General features: G+C 39.0%; 1 protein-coding gene across 1 annotated transcript in view; it reads right to left on the reverse strand.

Moving 5' to 3' along the window:
• Window positions 1–1,004: 1,004 nt before the first annotated feature.
• Window positions 1,005–19,115, reverse strand: part of LOC128661562 (transient receptor potential cation channel subfamily V member 1-like) — a 60,664-nt gene continuing 42,553 nt past the window's right edge. The window contains exon 5 of the mRNA XM_053715805.1: window positions 1,005–1,028. Coding sequence (XP_053571780.1) covers window positions 1,005–1,028 — 24 coding nt within the window. The remainder of the gene's footprint in view (window positions 1,029–19,115) is intronic.

A 19,115-nucleotide genomic window follows, 5' to 3' on the forward strand; every position in this document is an offset into this window, starting at 1 on the left:
GGTCACTCTCGACGTGTCTAGCCTTTACACGGTCATCCCCCATCAAGATGGCATTACAGCTGTTACACAGGCACTCAGGAAGGCAGCATACATTGGCCCATCAGAAGAAGTACTCACCTGTCTCCTCTCACTATGCCTGAGGGAGAACTACTTTCTATTCGACTCTACATTTTATCTACAAATCTCAGGGACAGCGATGGGGTCGAATGTGGCCCCATCGCTGGCCAATCTGTTTATGGCATTCTATGAAACATCCATCATGAAGGTCTTCAATAACGACAATATCAGGTATTACTGTCGATATATAGACGACCTGTTCCTGGTCTGGTCGGATGGAGAAGATAGTCTAGTACGATGGATTGAGCATCTGAATACCCTTGAAAGTCCCATTAAATTTACCCACACAATCAGCCATTCCACGGTGGACTATCTGGATGTTAGGGTCTTCAAAGTGGAGGGGAGATTGGGCACAACTTTGTTCTGCAAAGCCACGGACCAAAATTCATTACTGCACGCTAGAAGTTGCCACCAACCCAGCCTTATACACAATATCCCCAAGGCCCAGTACCAACGGGTGATCAGAAATAATACTAATGAGATATTGTGCGAAGAACAACTACGGGACATGACACAGCGATTTATTGAAAGAGGATATAGGCATAAGGATTTGCTAGAGATCAAATCATGTGTGTTATCAACGGTGGAACCAGGAGAGGAGTCCCCATCTAAACAAGGAGATCAACTCACTTTTGTGACTACATACTCACCAGAGATCATACCACTAACCCATACCATTAAGGAAGAATGGAAGCTGATTGAAGCAGATCCCACTCTGCCTTTTAAGAATTGGAAGGCACCAAGGATAGGGTTTCGACGAGGAAGGAATTTGAGAGATTATCTTGTCAAAGCAGATGTCAACCCTGAAGGGGGTGCACGGACATGGCTGAGGACGAAAAATAAAGGGTGCTACCGTTGTATTAGCTGTGTGACTTGCAGTGGGATGATCACTGGCTCCCACTTTCGTCATCCTGAAAGCAACAAGACATACGAGATCAAGTACTATCTAACTTGCACTACTCAATTCGTAATATATCTTTTGAATTGCCCTTGCGGGAAATTCTATATTGGCAAAACAACCGACGATGCTAGGACGAGAATGGCCAACCACAGGTCCAGCATCCGCTTGGCCATAAGAAATAAAAAGGCAGACCAACCGGTGGCAAGACACTTCTTGGAGGCAGGCCACACTGTCAATGATCTGAGATTTCGACTGATCGACCATGTACCGACCCCACGGAGGGGTGGAGACAGAGATAAAATGCTACTTCGCAAAGAATCAAGGTGGATCTATGAACTGGGTACCCTCAGTCCCAGGGGTCTCAATACCCACACAGGATGGCAATGTTATCTATGAACTTTGAGGTCCAGGCTATATGAACTCTGATGTCCATTTCATTGAGAGCTCATGATCCATTAGTCCTTATCCTTTATTCTTTTCTCTTCTTCTTTTTGTTTTTATTTAACTCCATTTCTTTATTCTATTTTTTCCTCTATATTTACTGTTGTCTCTATATCTCAGTATCTCTCTATTTGGCTGTTTCTATCTTATCTATAATTGGTCTTTTTCTCTTTCTGCTCTTCGTCTCCTTCCCCCCGTTTCTTTTTTCCTTTTCTTCTCTTTTTTTCTTTTTCTTCCTTTAGCTTTTTCATTCCTTTCTTTCTGACATCCTTTTTCTCTTATTCTTCTTTTTATTTCTACTTTATTTTGATTTTTATATTTATTTTTATTTTTATTTTATGTATATGTATGTGTGTGTGTATGTGTGTATGTGTGTATGTGTGTGTATGTGCGTATATATATGTATATATTTATTTATTTATATTTATTTTTTTATTATTATCATTATTATTTTATTTATATTATTTTATTTATATATTTTTTCATATTATTTTTATTTATTTTTATTTTTATTTTTATATTTATTCATTTTCTATATTGAGTTCTCTTTATTTTATACAGTTCTAGATCCTGAGTACAGTTGACCGGACTATGAGCACAATATTACTGATGATAATGCTGATTCCTCTGTCCCATATTGCCCTTATGTAAAATTCATATGTGGCTCTCTTAACATCATGTTGTAATTTTCCTGTCCATTATATGGACGAATTGATTTTAATTTTATTTTATGTCTCACTTTGTTGACACCCCGTGTTGCCCTTCATTTTGGGTGGTCTGTCTCACACCGAACTAATAATCAGCGCTATATTTATTGATAGATAGTTGTCAAGCCTGCGATGCCTTCACAATGAGCTGACAGTGATATACATCTGACCTTTTTGATATCATCTATTATGGGTGCAGAATGGCTAATTTTTATTCTTATTTTTATTTCTACTTTTATTTTTTTTTATTATGATAGAATTGACTTATTCACTTTTTTATTTTATTTTAGTATAAATTTTATCTTTAGGGTGGTGATTGATGCACTGGATATGAGCCTGCATTCAGGAACCTTAAACATAGAGATGGATTAGAATCACATTTCGGTGCCGCTATGAGAAAAAACAAGCACATTCATATTAGTGATGTAACACTGGTCTGATTATAGCCATGTCTCTCCCTGTCTGTCAATGTGTGCTATCGATGATAAGATAGATATCGCTTGTCACAACCAGATGAGCGATAATGGTAAGAACTCACTAGGTGCGCTCACCATTTTTTAGGGTGACACATAGATACAGGTAATACTTAGCGATGTTTTGACACGCCCATATGGGCGTGGACACACTTTTGATAGGTTAGTTTTCGACATTTCTTTGACAGCACTACTTTAGTTGTGGAATAGAGTGTGTTGCTAACAGGGCTCACACACTGATTTGCATCGGCGCGCATAGAGTGACAGATTTGATCTTTGAAGACACTGTCAGGTCTATATTTGAACGCCTTAGATGCCTGAGATGGTAGTATTAACATGGATTCTGATCAAAACTAGCTACACAGTTAGACTTAATACTGTTAAGCTAAGGGCGGTCTTTGTACTTTATTTGTTTATGATTGATAAGCAGCGATCCGGTGAGAGTTAGCTAGATGGGATATTCCCTTGCTGCTGTATGTAACAGGCATCGCCAGTGACAGGTGGGCGTAACTTGAACGCATGTAGCTATGACGTATCGGACACGGAGTGTCATATTGTTGCTGATTGGTGCTACTATGATTCCTATAAGTTAGATCACTGCCGATTGGTGGGATTACGATCTCCATGGCTAGGGCTATAACGATTGGTTGAATTACGATCCCCTTGTTTCACTGTTGTTTTTCTGCTTTGTTTACAGTTTTAAGGTTATTTAGCTGACTTATATGTGTGGTTGGACTGAGATTGCCCCCCCATTTTATTGGCAACACGGGGTCTCATGTTTTAATTACTTTTCACTATTCACTTGATTCACCATATACACTTGATTTGTATTATTGATTATTATTGGTCACTGGGTAAGATACGTTATGTAACTTTGACCATGATTGGTCAAACTCGTGGGGAGGGCAGTTTGGTGCCTATTTAAGGCCTGCATTTTCACATTGTTAGTTTGTCAGAGGAAGGGACTGTTACTGTCCCGAAACGTCACTAGTTTGAATTAAAACTTTTTGTCACAGTTGGAACCGTTCAGTGAGTGCTTCTTTGCTACATTTTATATATATATATATATATATATCTATATATATATATATATATATATATATATATATATATATATATATATATATATATATATGATAAAAGGGCAACCAGACGTGGACTCCTTGCTCATTGTGCTTAGAGGAATACTGCTACACCTCACTGACGAGAATTGTCTTCTCTGTGTTAAAAACAAACCTACTTTTTTTAATCTGTATTGAGAAACATTGTTGCAAGTATGTTTAATTGGGTTATATTTATTTAGTTTTAGTTGAAATATATACAGTTGCATTTGTATAGATTTACAGTAGCAAAGGTTGTATTATCTGTGATGACAAGGTTATAATATAAGAATAAAATGGAATTATAGTTGAATAAATTAGTGCATTAATTTATACATATATTAATATTTTTATAGAGAGAGTTTGGTTTGTTGTATAGACATAAAGATGGCAAATAGCAGTCTTGTTTGTTGCATGTTGTTGAAATATTTTTAGACCATGTGTAGTGATTCATTTAAAATATTTTTTATATTTAAAAATGTATTTTATATATTTTGTGCATGCATTTTTTATTGTAAATAATTTCATATTAACATAAGTGAACACTGATTCTTTTATACAAAATTTAAATATCATAAGTAATTGTTCTATACACACAGTCTTGCACAGACAAGATCTGCTGTAGCGGATCATGTCCGCCTGATATCACTAAATGCAGACAGCATATGCTGTTGGCATTTAACATGGCACAAGCAGTTCTGGTGAACTGCTTGTGCAATGCCGCCCCCTGCAGATTTGCGGCTAATCGTCCGCTAGCAGGTGGTGTCAATCAACTCAATCGTATGCAATTGGGCCGATTGCTGTCTGCCGCCTGAGAAGTGGCGGACGAGTTAAGGAGCATCGGTCTTAAAACTGCTGCTTCTTAACTCCTGTTCCCGTGAGCCTGAAGGCTCGTGCGGAAACAGATGTATTTAGGGGCATTCGGGGCTTGTTAAATCAGCCCCACAGAATGAAGGCGCTCTAATCCCACTGCTTGAAATGTCAAGATGCAAATCTCTGAAGAACCGAATCGCAATAGTGAAATTAACATTGAATGAGGTACTAAATGTAAACTACTTAATTTTGCAACATTTATTGCGTCCACATTCAAGAAGACAATAACCTCTCAGCAGACAAAATATGTTGGTTTAACCCCCTTAAATGGACATAAAACCCAAAATATTTCTTTCATGATTCAGATAGAGCACATAATTTTAAAGAACTTTCCAATTTACTTCTGTTATCAAATTATCTTAGTTTTCTTGTTATCCTTTGTTGAAAATGACAGATGTAAGTTTAGAAGTGTGCACGTGTCTGCAGCACTATATGGCAGCAGTTTTGCAACAATGTTATACATTTGCAGGAGCACTAGATGGCAGCATTATTTCCTGTCATGTAGTGCTTCAGGCACGTGCACGCTACCTACCTAGGTATCTCTTCAACAAAGAACATCATGAGAATGAAGCACGTTTGATAATAGAAACTAATTTGAAACTTTTTTTAAATTGTATTCTCTATCTGAATAATGAAACTAATATTTTGGGTTTAATGTCCCTTTAAGGACCAGGTATTTCAGACTAAAACTTCCCTAAAAGATTAGAGCATTTTTAGCATTTTTGCCATCACTACATGTAAACAGAAATAGAGCCTTTTTATAGTTACCTATCAAAACTATATATATATTATTTTAGTAGACAACCCAAAGTATTGATCTAGGCCCATTTTGGTATATTTCATGCCACCATTTTACCGCTAATTGCGATAAAATAAAAAAAAATGTTAACTTCCTCTTAAACTTTAGGTTTCTCACTGAAATTACTTACAAACAGCTTGTGCAATCATGGCACAAATGGTTGTAAATGCTTCTCTGGGATTGCCTTTGTTCAGAAATAGCAGACATATATGACTTTGGCATTGCTTTTTGGTAATTAGGAGGCCGCTAAATGCAGCGGCGCATCACGCTTGTATTATGCCCAGCAGTGAAGGGGTTAATTAGGTATCTTGTAGGGTTAATTTTATCTTTAGTGTATAGATTACCCTCCCATCTGACACATCCCACCTCCTGATCCCTCCCTAATCCCTCTCCAACAGCTCTCTTCCCTCCCCCACCCCACAATGGTCACCCCCATCTTAAGTGCTGGCAGAAAGTCTGCCAGTACTAAAATAAAAGGCTTTTTTAACTTAATATTTTTTTATATAAATATATTCTGCAGTGTAGGATCCCCCATTAACCCCCAACCTCCCTGATCCCCCCCCCCAAACAGCTCTGAAAGAGAAAGAGAATTTTTAAAATTTTATAAACAGTTAACCAGCACACTGATACTGCCTATTAAAAGTGCAAAAACAGTCTACACACTCAGTGCGCTAAAAATTGGAAAGCTTCCTCACAAAGGCACTCTCCAAAAGAACCCAGTAAATGGAAATGTAAAAAGAAAAAATAATTTGTGGGAAGCGCTAGAAAATCTAAATACATTTTAAGTTACATATAAGGGTTTTAAAGTTACCTATACCTCATGTATATGTGGGGGAAAAAGTATTATCACCGGATAAGTAAATAATGTATATATTTTAATAATATATGTATAAAAAAACAGATTACAGATATAGCATACCACACACAATATTAAAGGGAAATACCAGGTTTAAGGCAAGACTATGAACTCATAGCCACACTGGTAGATGGCTGCATATTGACGGAGCTCTTAAGTCCCAAGTACTCTCACGCCAAGCCTAGTGTAAACAGCTGCACTTTTTCACTCACAATTGGCTGCTAACGATGACCCGGAACAGTACTGACCACTATATGCCCTCATAGTTACGGGACACCGCATCTGAGGCTGAAAGGGCAGAGTGCTGGGTGCGGCGCAATGAGGCATACTGTAGATTGCAAGGTGGATGCATACGCTGTATAAAAGAAATAGGATAACAATGGATCCCTCAGGTACCCGACTTTATTCATGACCACTACCCTCCCTAATAGTTAAAGAGCGCTGCTTCTGGGGCTGAGGGGACCGAGTACCGGGAGCTGTGCGGCGGGGGCTGCTGCAGTTTACAAAGCAGGCGCATATGCAGTAAAAGAGAAGCAAGCAAGCTTGTGACAAAAAACTAATCAGCAAAGCATTTCCTGCACTGCTGACTCAGCGAATGAGCTATATCACCCTGCAAGCTGAAACTAACGATGGAGCAGAAAGCCTCATTCGCAGGACATATTGGCGTGTGGGGCCCAGGGGCGACACCCTGTGTAGAACTGCCACAGACTAAAACAGCGGTCCGCATGGAGTGGCTGGCCTAGCTGCGGAGTGACACCCCAGGCAGTACTAGTGCTACAGAAAACGGGCCTTGCGCAGCCCCAACATCTTCTACCATTGCCTGGACGATGTTGCCTGGAACATCGTCTGGAAACCAGCGTATTAGAGGTGTGATTTAAAGTAGGCCTGCAACTTACACCACTATTTAACATCTTCACTTTACCCTGAAAAGCCACGAGTCAATTACAAGAAGCTAACAACCTAACGCCTAGATTACGAGTTTTTGTCGGTAAGGCTGTGCGGGGCTAACAAGCCTTTTTTCTTACCGCTCACTTAAGCCAACGCTGGTATTACAGGTTTTCTTCAAGCCGGCGTTAGCCTCAGAAAAGTGAGTGTTGAGCAAAATTTAGCTCCACATCTTATTGTAATACCAGCATTGCTTACGGTAGCGGTAAACTGGCAAAACGTGCTCGTGCACGATTTCCCCATAGGAAACAATGGGGCTCAGCTGGCTGAAAAAAAACACCTGCAAAAAAGCAGCATTCAGCTTCTAACGCAGCCCCATTGTTTCCTATGGGAAAAGGAAATTTATGTCTGCACCTAACACCCTAACATGAACCCCGAGTCTAAACACCCCTAATCTTACACTTATTAACCCCTAATCTGCCGCCCCCGCTATCGCTGACACCTACATTATAATTATTAACCCCTAATCTGCCGCTCCGGACACCGCCGCCACCTACATTATACTTATGAACCCCTAATCTACTGCCCCCAACATCGCCGACACCTTTATAGTTATTAACCCCTAATCTGCCCCCCCCAATGTCGCCGCAACTATATTAAATGTATTAACCCCTAAACCTAAGTCTAACCCTAAACCTAACACCCCCCTAAATTTAAATACATCTAAATAAATTTACTACTATTAAATATATTAATCCTATTTAAAACTAAATACTTACCTATAAAATAAACCCTAAGACAGATACAATATAAATAATAATTACATTGTAGCCATCTTAGGGTTTATTTTTATTTTACAGGCAACTTTGTATTTATTTTAACTAGGTACAATAGTTATTAAATAGTTATTAACTATTTACTAACTACCTAGCTAAAATAAGTACAAAAGTACCTGTAAAATAAACCCTAACCTAAGTTACAATTACACCTAACACTACACTATAATTAAACTAATTACCTAAACTACCTACAATTAATTACAATTAAATTAAATAAACTAAATTACGGACCCCCCCCCCCCCCACTAAATTACAGGAAAAAAAAGAATTACAAGAATTTTAAACTAATTACACCTAATCTAATCCTCCTAATAAAATAAAAAAGCCCCCCAAAATAATAAAATTCCCTACCCTATACTAAATTACAAATAGCCCTTAAAAGTAATCAGCTCTTTCATCTGTAAAAAAAATACAATATCCCCCCCAACATTAAAACCCACCACCCACACACCCAACCCTACTCTAAAACCCACCCAATCCCCACTTAATAAAACCTAACACTACCCCCCTGAAGATCACCCTGCCTTGAGACGTCGTCACCCAACCGGGCAGAAGTGGTCCTCCAGAGGGTCCAAAGTCTTCAACCTATCCGGGCAGAAGAGGTCCTCCTGATGGGCAGAAGTCTTCATCCAGGCGGCATCTTCTATCTTCATCCATCCGGAGCGGATCCATCTTCAATCCAGGCAACGTGGAGCCATCCTCTTCCATTAGTTAATAATAGTAATTTTATTTAGATTTATTTAACTAATATTTAAGTTAGGTGGGTGTTAGGGTTAGGATTAGACTTAGGTTTAGGGGTTAATGACTTTATTATAGTAGCGGCGACGTTGGGAGCGGCAGATTAGGGGTTAATAATTGTAGATAGGTGGCGGTGATGTTAGAGAGGGCAGATTAGGGGTTAATCAAATTTATTTTAGTGTTTGCGAGGCGGGAGTGTGGTTTAGGGATTAATACATTTATTATAGTGGCAGCGATGTCCGGTCGGCAGATTAGGGGTTAATAAGTCTAGGTAAGTGGCGGCGACGTTGGGGGGGGCAGATTAGGGGTTAATAAATCTAATATAGGTGTCAGCGATGTTAGGGACAGCAGATTAGGGTTCATAGGTATCATGTAGGTGGTGGCGGTGTCTGGTCGGCAGATTAGGGGTTAAATAATTTTATTTTAGTTTTTGCGATGTGGGAGCGCCTCGTTTAGGGGTTCATAGGTAGTTTATGGGTGTTAGTGTACTTTGTAGCACGGTAGTTAAGAGCTTTATGTTCTGGCGTTAGCCCATGAAACTCTTAACTACTGACTTTTTTAGGCGGTAGGAGTCTTGGCGGTAGAGGGTGTACCGCTCATTTCTTCCAAGACTCGTAATACCAGCGTTAGTCAAATCCCATTAAAAAGATAGGATACGCAATTGACGTAAGGGGATTTGTGGTAGCCAAAAGTCGCGGAAGAAAAGTGAGCGGTGACCCTCTACCTCCCTGACTCGTAATACCAGCGGGCGTTAAAGAGCAGCATTAGGACTCCTTAACGCTGCTTTTTAAGGCTAACGCAGAACTCTAAATCTAGGTGTTTGAGCGGAAGAGATAGCTAACAAAAACAAAACTTTCCAAGATAAAAGTTTAATATCTACAGCATGCTTAGGCTCAAATGGAGCACTTAGAAGAACACAAAGAACCAAATTAAGACTCCTGGGAGGAGCAACACATTTAAAGACAGTCCTGATTCTGACTAGGGCCTGAACAAAGGACTGAACATCAGGAAGATTGACTAACTTCTTGTGTAACAAAACTGAAAGGGCAGAGATAACAGATAACCCTTTCTCCAAACCCTCTTAGAGAAACAAAAGAATTCAAGGAACTTTCCCATTGTGCCAAGGGAAACCTTGAAACTTGCACAATGATAGATTGGTGCACCAGACCTTATGATACATCCGTTGAGTGACAATAACCTTATCCGAGAAACCCCTTTTAGAGAGAACTAGGTGTTGAATCTCCATGCAGTCAGCCTCAGATAATCTAGATTTTGATGAAGAAATGGACCTTGAAGAAGAAGGTCCTTCCTCATTGGTAACTTCCATGAAGGGGAGGACCACATCTTCACAAGATCCGCAAACCAAGTCCTGCGAGGCCAGGATGGAGTAATTAGGATGACTGAGGCCCACTCCTGTTAGATGTGGGCTATGACTCTGGGAAGAAACAGGGAAATACATACATTAGACTGAAATCCCACAGAACCGCTAACGCATCCACCAACACTGTTTGAGGGTCCCTTGATCTGTACCCGTAGCTAGGTAACTTGGTATTAAAGCAAGAGGCCATGCGGTCTATTACCGGAACACCCCACCTGAGGGTAATTTTCCGAGAATACCTCCGGATGAAGAGCCCACTCCCATTTGTCTACTCCCGGAATGCCCACTGAAGGATGCAAGATACCTCCTTCATTGTCAGGGAACTTCGAGTTCCACCCTGATGATTGACGGAAGCTACTGATGTTATGTTGTCTGATTGAAATCTGATAAACCGGACAGAACTCAGATGAGGCCACGCTACTAGAGCACTGTAAATTGCTCTCAACTCCAGAATGTTTATTGGGAGAACAGATTCCTCTTGCAACCAGGATCAATGAGCTCTTAAGGAACCCCAAACTGCTCCCCATCCTGAAAGGCTGGCATTCGTAGTCACAATCTCCCAGAATGGTCTCAAGAAGCACATGCCTTAGACATATGATCCTGACAAAGACACCAAGAGAGAGATTCTCTCGTGTGGTAGTCTAGGATGTCTCTGAGATAGATCTGAGTGATCTGTGTTCCATTGTCTGTGCATGCATAGTTGAAGAGGTCTCAGATGGATGCGAGCAAAAGGAATAATCCCCATAGTAGCCACCATGAGACCAATTACTTCTATACACTGTGCTAGTGAAGGACATGCAGAGGATTGAAGGGAGAGACAGGTTGAGAGAAGTTTGGATTTTCTCAAATCTGTCAGGAAGGTCTTCATGGAGACTGAAACTATGATTGTCCCCAAAAAGCAAACCCTGGTATTTGGAATTAAATAACTCTTGTCTAAGTTTATAGCTGTATTTCGCTATTTCTAAGTGGTGTTATATATCTATATCTGATGATGTTAATGTAAATATATATATATTTACCTATATATCGATATGAATATATATATATATATATATAAATACAGGTATAGGTATATACTGTATACAGTATATAAATATTTCTTTAAAATACAAACAACATTTTCCGTTATGTGAAGAACATTGGAATGTGAAGTATTAATAACTTCTTTTGGGTGTAGCGCTGTGAGTATAATATGGTGTCGGATTTTTTTTTTTTAAATTGCACTCCATTAAAGTTTATGTGGACAATAGCACAATCACGATATCTAAAGTCCTTTAGTTAATGCAGGTTGGGTTATGCTCAGGCGCAACATTTTTACTTGCAACCCACACGTGCACAAACTTTTTTCTGGCGGTGTTAACGCTCAAGATAAATTGCTAGAGTGCCACTTACAAACTAACCCTATGTATTTACAAGATAAGATTTTTCTGCAGTCTTGCAATATATTAACAAAGTGGGTGAGTAAAAAACATTATAAATGAATTGCCATTTTTTTCTGCGGATATTTTTCAATAGCTAAACTCCACTCACTACTCCATTTGTCTTATTTGGAAGGGCCAATCAGAACTTAGTACTGTAGTACACAAGGCTAGCCACATCATTATGTTAGCAAAATCTTTATTGTTTTGCATTTCTTTATCAGCTGCTGAAAATATACCCATCTCAACTATAGGTGTAAAAGAGGAAAAATTTGCTTTTTAAGACCTATTTTCCATTGAAATAATGCAAGTTTTTCAATGTAGAAAAAAATTGTAATATGCAATATTTATTGTTGTCCCATATAGGAATAGTCACACCTATGTTCTAATGGAAATATCAATATGTATTTACATATAGAAATATATGCAAGCTCATAGCTACAAAATTAAGACTAGACCTACTGTATACCTAAAGCAGTAATAAATGTCACATTCTGTATATTAATAAATTAGAAAATGTAATTTTAATAAAAAGTAGTATTTGTTTATACTTAAAAAAATATGTATTATAAATAAGTGTATCTTTGTTTTTGTTTCTCTTTAGAGGTGATCACAGGTAAGGAGCGCAGATGTTAAATGTACATTAACTTGTTTTGACTCAATTTTTTGACTATATTTTCGAGAAATCCGTCGTCTGATGGAAGAGCTAACACAATGCTAACTTACACCTACATGAAAAGAGCACATTGCGCACAATATTTCAGTGGAATCCTGATACTAAAATGGAGCCGTATACTACTTTTAGCTGTTGGCAACTTTGGAAGCTGATGGCTCCATTTTTTATGGCTCAATGGAAATGCGCCCTCAGTCTAGCGCATCTGTATTAAAACTCTTTTTAATTAAAAGGTCAAATTTGGAGTGGCTCTGTCTAGCTGCAGCAAATAGTTTATGTTAACTTTTTTTTAACTGATTACGTAACCAAACTGAAAAGTATGTGTGTGCACAACTTAACCCTAGGGGACAAGATTGCTTATTTCCTGGTAAGGGAAACTACCACAGTTATATTGGTAAAGAGAGATAAGCCTGCCTTGCTCCACAAGACTCTCCCACATTTTCATACTTTCAAGTTCTCATTAAAGACTCTACTGTTCAGTGATGCATACAATATACACTAACATTTTCTTACCCCTGTTCCTCTCCTCCTTTTTTCATCCCCTGATCTCCCGTAGCATGTGAACCTATGAGCCCATCTGTTCTGTAGATTAACTTCATGAGAGCTGATTTACAACAGTGCAACTCTTGTCTCCCATAAATGCTACCTTGCATATTAGATTTTGTTTATAGTACTGCGGAATCTGTTGGCTCTGTACAATTAACTGATAATAATAATAATAAGCTTTAAGAGTATAAAAATAAAATGTATATATTTACTTACTACAGTAATAATTAGAAGTAGAGCAGAAACAGACGTGTAGATTTGTCCAGTAATGTACCATATATAACCAGATTCAAAATTGCTAGTAGTGTTGAAAATCTAATAACAAAGAAGAGAAAGATATTATGATATGATACTTTTTGAATAATCAAACTAACTCAGGCACTAATCTTCTATCAAACAGAAAATACTATCTGCCTTACCAAGGCACAAATTTGGGATTATACAATGAAGATGAGTGGTGGAGTAAATCAAGGAACTGTTCTAAGAAGAGAGGTTTTATAGCATTTATTTACTGGAAATATAGTTCAGAGCTTGTTTAATACATTTTTAACGTGGCCAGATTTCCCAGACCCAAATTCAGGATACCTCATAAATGAGGAGATCGTTAAAAATCTGTTTATTTATTATTAGCTGTGGGCAGAAATCATTATTTGTAAGGAGCAAACAAGCTGACATGCATTCCAACATACCACAGTAAACTGAATGAACAAACTAGGCAGTGACATATACAATAATATGAACAGAATGGTACATTACAGTCTGCATGAGATGGCACAAAATGAGCACTACTTATTTAGCATGAGACGGTCCAAAAAGGAGTGCTACTTATTCAAGGCCAGATTACAAGTGGAGCGTGAATATTTGCGCGTGATCGCTATGGGCTTTATTGTGGGGGTTTGCGCTTGTCAGGCTTACCGCTGGTATAATGAGTTGAAAGTTAAACATGATGGCTTGAGTGCAATTGCAATTTACACTAGAATGATTACCGTGACTTCAGAGCTCTGGTTGACTGTTTCATAAAACATAAAAATTAAACAAAACACATCAAAAATACATTACAAGTATAGTTACAATCATAATAATACTATCTAATAAAATTATTCACAAAAAATATTGCAAACAAAAATTATAAGGGCTCAAAGATATGAGGTCTCAGGCAGGCAGAATTATTGGCACCTTCTCAAAATTGTAAGAAATAATTGCATTCCAAGTTTGTGATGCTCCTGTAATTTTTTAAATTAAACTCACCTGTATCAATTAACAAGGTGCTGACAATATAGAAATCACACCGGCAACCATTTAAAAAGGTGAGAATTTGACTCAACCTTTCAGTTATGTGCCACACTGAGCATGGAGACGAGAAATAGAAGCAAAGAATTGTCTGAGGATTTGAGAACAAAAATTATGGAAAAGCATGGACAATCTTAAGGTTACAAGTCCATCTCCAGAGATCTTAATGTTCCTGTGTCCACTATGCGCAACATTGTCAAGAAGTTTAAAGCCCATGGCACTGTAGCTAATCTCCCTTGACGTGGACGAAAGAGAAAAAATCATCAAAGATTACAACAAGGGTTGTTCGAATGGTGGATAAAGAACCTCAATCAACTTCCAGACAAATTCAAGCTGACCTTCAGGCACAGGGTACAAATGTGTCAGCTCACACTATACGTCACCATCTGAATGAAACGCTATGGTAGGAGACCCAGGAGGAACCCACTGCTGACACAAAACCATAAAAAAGCCAGATTGGAGTTTGCCAAAACTTACATGAGGAAGCCAAAATCCTTTTGGGAGAATGTGCTGTGGACAGACGAAACAAAATTACAGCTTTTTGGTAAAGCCCTTGATTCTACTGTTTTCAGAAAAAGAATTGAGGCTTTTAAAGAAAAGAATACAGATCCCTACAGTCAAACATGGTGGAGGTTCACTGATGTTTTGGGGTTGCTTTGCTGCTTAAGGCACTGGATGTCTTGACTGTGTGCATAGCATTATGAAATCTAAAGACTACCAAAGAATTCTGTGGTACATTGTAGGGCCCAGTGTCAGAAAGTTGGGTCTCCATCAGAGGGCATGGGTCTAACAGCAGGACAATGATCCAAAGCACATGTCAAAAAGCACCCAGAAATGGTTTAAGACAAACCACTGGAGATAACTGTACGGGCCAGCAATGAGTCTAGATCTCAATCCCATAGAGCACCTGTGGAGAGATCTCAAAACAGCAGTTGGGAAAAGGGAACCTTCCAATTTGAGAGACCTTGAGCAGTTGGTGAAAGAAGAGTGGTCCAAAATTCCAGTAGAGAGGTGTAAGAAACTCATTGGTTACAGGAAGCGATTGATTTCAGTTATTTTTTCCAAGGGGTGTGCTACCAAATATTAAATTGAGGGTGCCAATCATATTTTCCAGTCCATTGGAGTTTTGGGTGGAATGTGTCAGATTTGTCATTTTTTCTTTTCACTTTTTTGTGTCATATCAATACGAACAAAAAAAAATAAACACAAGAATGCCTAAACATTTGTAATTGCAACAATTTTCTGGATGAAGTGGTGCATTATCTGACAGCAATGCAGGGATGCCAATATTTCTGGCCATGACTGTATATATAAATAAAAAGGAATTAAAATTTTCAGTGGTCCAGTGGTCGCGGACGACTTTGAAACTGATGTAGAAGGGTCAACTTGGCATCCCAATGAAGCCGCCAGATGATGAGCCAGGTCCTTGCTGGACCTCTTCCGGTTTCTCAATGAAGAAACTCTGAAAAGCTCATCAGATCAAGTTTTCTTGGCCTTCCAGTCCTTTTTTGTCCTTGACCTCTCCTGATTCTTCAAATTTCTTTATAACAGCTTAAATACCACATCTTGAGTATCCATTTTATTTTCTGAGTTCCCTTTGAGAGTGGCCTTGCTGATGCAATTGTATGATTTTTATGTCTGTAAAGTTATGTGATCTTTTTAAATGGAATGATATGAAACTTGGTCTTATTAGGGAAACTCCACTGAAGATTCCACTGAATTAAAAGCATACCACATGTGTATGTAATGCTCAAGCATGTTTTGTATAAACCTGGTGTAATAGACCTTTTTCACAGCAGTCATTTTGACATGAAATAGTAGGGCAAATACAGGTGTTAGCAATGACATTAATTAGGGTTCCATTCCATTTAGGTTTACGAGAGTCAGGTTTCTGCTATTGCTCAAGTGTAAGGGGAGATCACACTAAATACTTGCTACTTTAGCCTATAGAAGCTGTTTTTTTCTGAATTTATTTCTGTTTTTAATACTTCATACAAATATCCTGTATTTTCTGGTTGTATTCTAATAACGAAACTGAGAATTAATGATGTATGGTCATTTCTCCATTGCTAAAACAACAAATCTAATGGTGGCCTAAGACTTTTGCACGCTCTCCACTCGTAATCTGGCCCTTAGCATTAGAAATAATTGCTCACTATAAGGTGTGAGTGTGCACACCTTAGAGGGAATAGAGATTTATTACACTAAGGGCTAGATTACAAGTGGAGCCGTAGTTTGGGCTCCCGCTCGTGCATTAACTCCGTTAGCAGTAAGCTTTTTGCACTTGTTGGGTTGTCTCAGTTGTAGGCCAGTTACCCTATTGAAGTGGACTAGTGTGTTAGTACATTTTGCAATTTGATCCCCTTGTATGAAATATTCTTTGATATTCTTAAACACCCGAGCAGCCCTGATTTGTTTTTTTGTTCTATATAATTTTTAAATGTTTTTAATGAGGGTATGTGTATAGCCAATTTTAATATCTTGGGGAATTAAAGGTTACATTTTATTTTTTCCTCTTTTTTGGTCTCATCTACTTGTACTATTTGCACTGCTATTTAGCATTAACAAGTGTGTGCCTAAAAGGTGTTTATTTTTTCTTTTCTTTTTGATATCTTTTTCTTCTAACACCTGAGACCTCATATTATTGAGCCCTTAAATCTTTGTCTCACGTAACAAATACCCAGAGCTCTGAGGTTGCACTATCCCAACACGCATAAAATTCAGTTGAGCTAAACTTTCAACTCATAATACTAGAGCAGTGATAAACTCCTTTTTTAATTTGCGCGCGTTTGTGTTGGCCCATTTTGTGCTAAATAAGTAGATGAACACTGCAATGCAAATTTGAGGTGATCTGAGATGCCTGAAAAATTAGGAACAGACTTCCCAAAATCTGGACTGTCCCAGAAAGTTTGGTCACCTTAATATTTTGCATATGCCATGCCTTTAAAGTTAATGGTGATAAACGGAGAGCTATTACTTTATCTCAGAGTTACTTGATTTTGTGCCCTAAAAACATAATTTATGCTTACCTGATAAATTTATTTCTCTTGTAGTGTAGTCAGTCCACGGGTCATCCATTACTTATGGAATATATCTCTTCCTAACAGGAAGCTGCAAGAGGATCACCCAAGCAGAGCTGCTATATAGCTCCTCCCCTCACATGTCATATTCAGTCATTCGACCAAAGCAGACGAAAAAGGAGAAACCATAGGGTGCAGTGGTGACTGGAGTTTAATTAAAATTTAGATCTGCCTTAAAGACAGGGCGGGCCGTGGACTGACTATACTACAAGAGAAATAAATTTATCAGGTAAGCATAAATTATGTTTTCTTTTGTTAAGTGTAGTCAGTCCACGGGTCATCAATTACTTATGGAATACCAATACCAAAGCTAAAGTACACGGATGAAGGGAGGGACAAGGCAGGAACATTAAACAGAAGGAACCACTGCCTGAAGTACCTTTCTCCCAAAAATAGCCTCCGAAGAAGCAAAAGTGTCAAATTTGTAAAATTTTGAAAAGGTGTGAAGCGAAGACCAAGTCGCAGCCTTGCAAATCTGTTCAACAGAGGCCTCATTTTTAAAGGCCCAGGTGGAAGCCACAGTTCTAGTAGAATGAGCTGTAATCCTTTCAGGAGGCTGCTGTCCAGCAGTCTCATAGGCTAAACGTATTATGCTACGAAGCCAAAAAGAGAGAGAGGTAGCCGAAGCCTTTTGACCTCTTCTCTGTCCAGAGTAAACGACAAACAGGGAAGAAGTTTGACGAAAATCTTTAGTTGCCTGCAAATAGAACTTCAGGGCACGGACTACGTCCAGATTATGCAAAAGTCGTTCCTTCTTTGAAGAAGGGTTAGGACACAGTGATGGAACAACAATCTCTTGATTGATATTCCTGTTAGTAACTACCTTAGGTAAGAACCCAGGTTTAGTACGCAGAACTACCTTGTCTGAATGAAAAATCAGATAAGGAGAATCACAATGTAAGGCAGATAACTCAGAGACTCTTCGAGCCGAGGAAATAGCCATCAAAAACAAAACCTTCCAGGATAACAGCTTGATATCAATGGAATGAAGTGGTTCAAATGGAACGCCTTGAAGAACATTAAGAACTAAGTTTAAGCTCCACGGCGGAGCAACAGTCTTAAACACAGGCTTAATCCTAGTTAAAGCCTGACAAAAAGCCTGAACGTCTGGAACTTCAGCCAGACGTTTGTGTAGAAGAATAGACAGAGCAGAAATCTGTCCCTTTAACGAACTAGCAGATAAGCCCTTTTCTAAACCCTCTTGTAGAAAGGACAATATCCTAGGAATCCTAACCTTACTCCATGAGTAACTCTTGGATTTGCACCAATATAAATATTTACGCCATATCTTATGGTAAATTTTTCTGGTAACAGGCTTCCTAGCCTGTATTAAGGTATCAATAACCGACTCCGAGAAGCCACGCTTTGATAGAATCAAGCGTTCAATCTCCATGCAGTCAGCCTCAGAGAAATTAGATTTGGATGGTTGAAAGGACCCTGAATTAGAAGGTCCTGTCTCAGAGGCAGAGACCACGGTGGACAGGACGACATGTCCACTAGGTCTGCATACCAGGTCCTGCGTGGCCACGCAGGCGCTATCAGAATCACCGAAGCTCTCTCCTGTTTGATCTTGGCAATCAAACGAGGAAGCATCAGGAATGGTGGAAACACATAAGCCATGTTGAAGACCCAAGGGGCTGTCAGAGCATCTATCAGCACCGCTCCCGGGTCCCTGGACCTGGATCCGTAACAAGGAAGCTTGGCGTTCTGACGAGACGCCATGAGATCCAGATCTGGTTTGCCCCAACGATGAATCAGTTGAGCAAAGACCTCCGGATGAAGTTCCCACTCCCCCGGATGAAAAGTCTGGCGACTTAGAAAATCCGCCTCCCAGTTCTCCACGCCTGGGATGTAAATCGCTGACAGGTGGCAAGAGTGAGACTCTGCCCAGCGAATTATCTTTGAGACTTCCAACATCGCTAGGGAACTTCTGGTTCCCCCTTGATGGTTGATGTAAGCCACAGTCGTGATGTTGTCCGACTGAAATCTGATGAACCTCAG

This window comes from Bombina bombina, chromosome 5 (genome assembly GCF_027579735.1).
Source record: "Bombina bombina isolate aBomBom1 chromosome 5, aBomBom1.pri, whole genome shotgun sequence".
Lineage (NCBI taxonomy): Eukaryota > Metazoa > Chordata > Amphibia > Anura > Bombinatoridae > Bombina > Bombina bombina.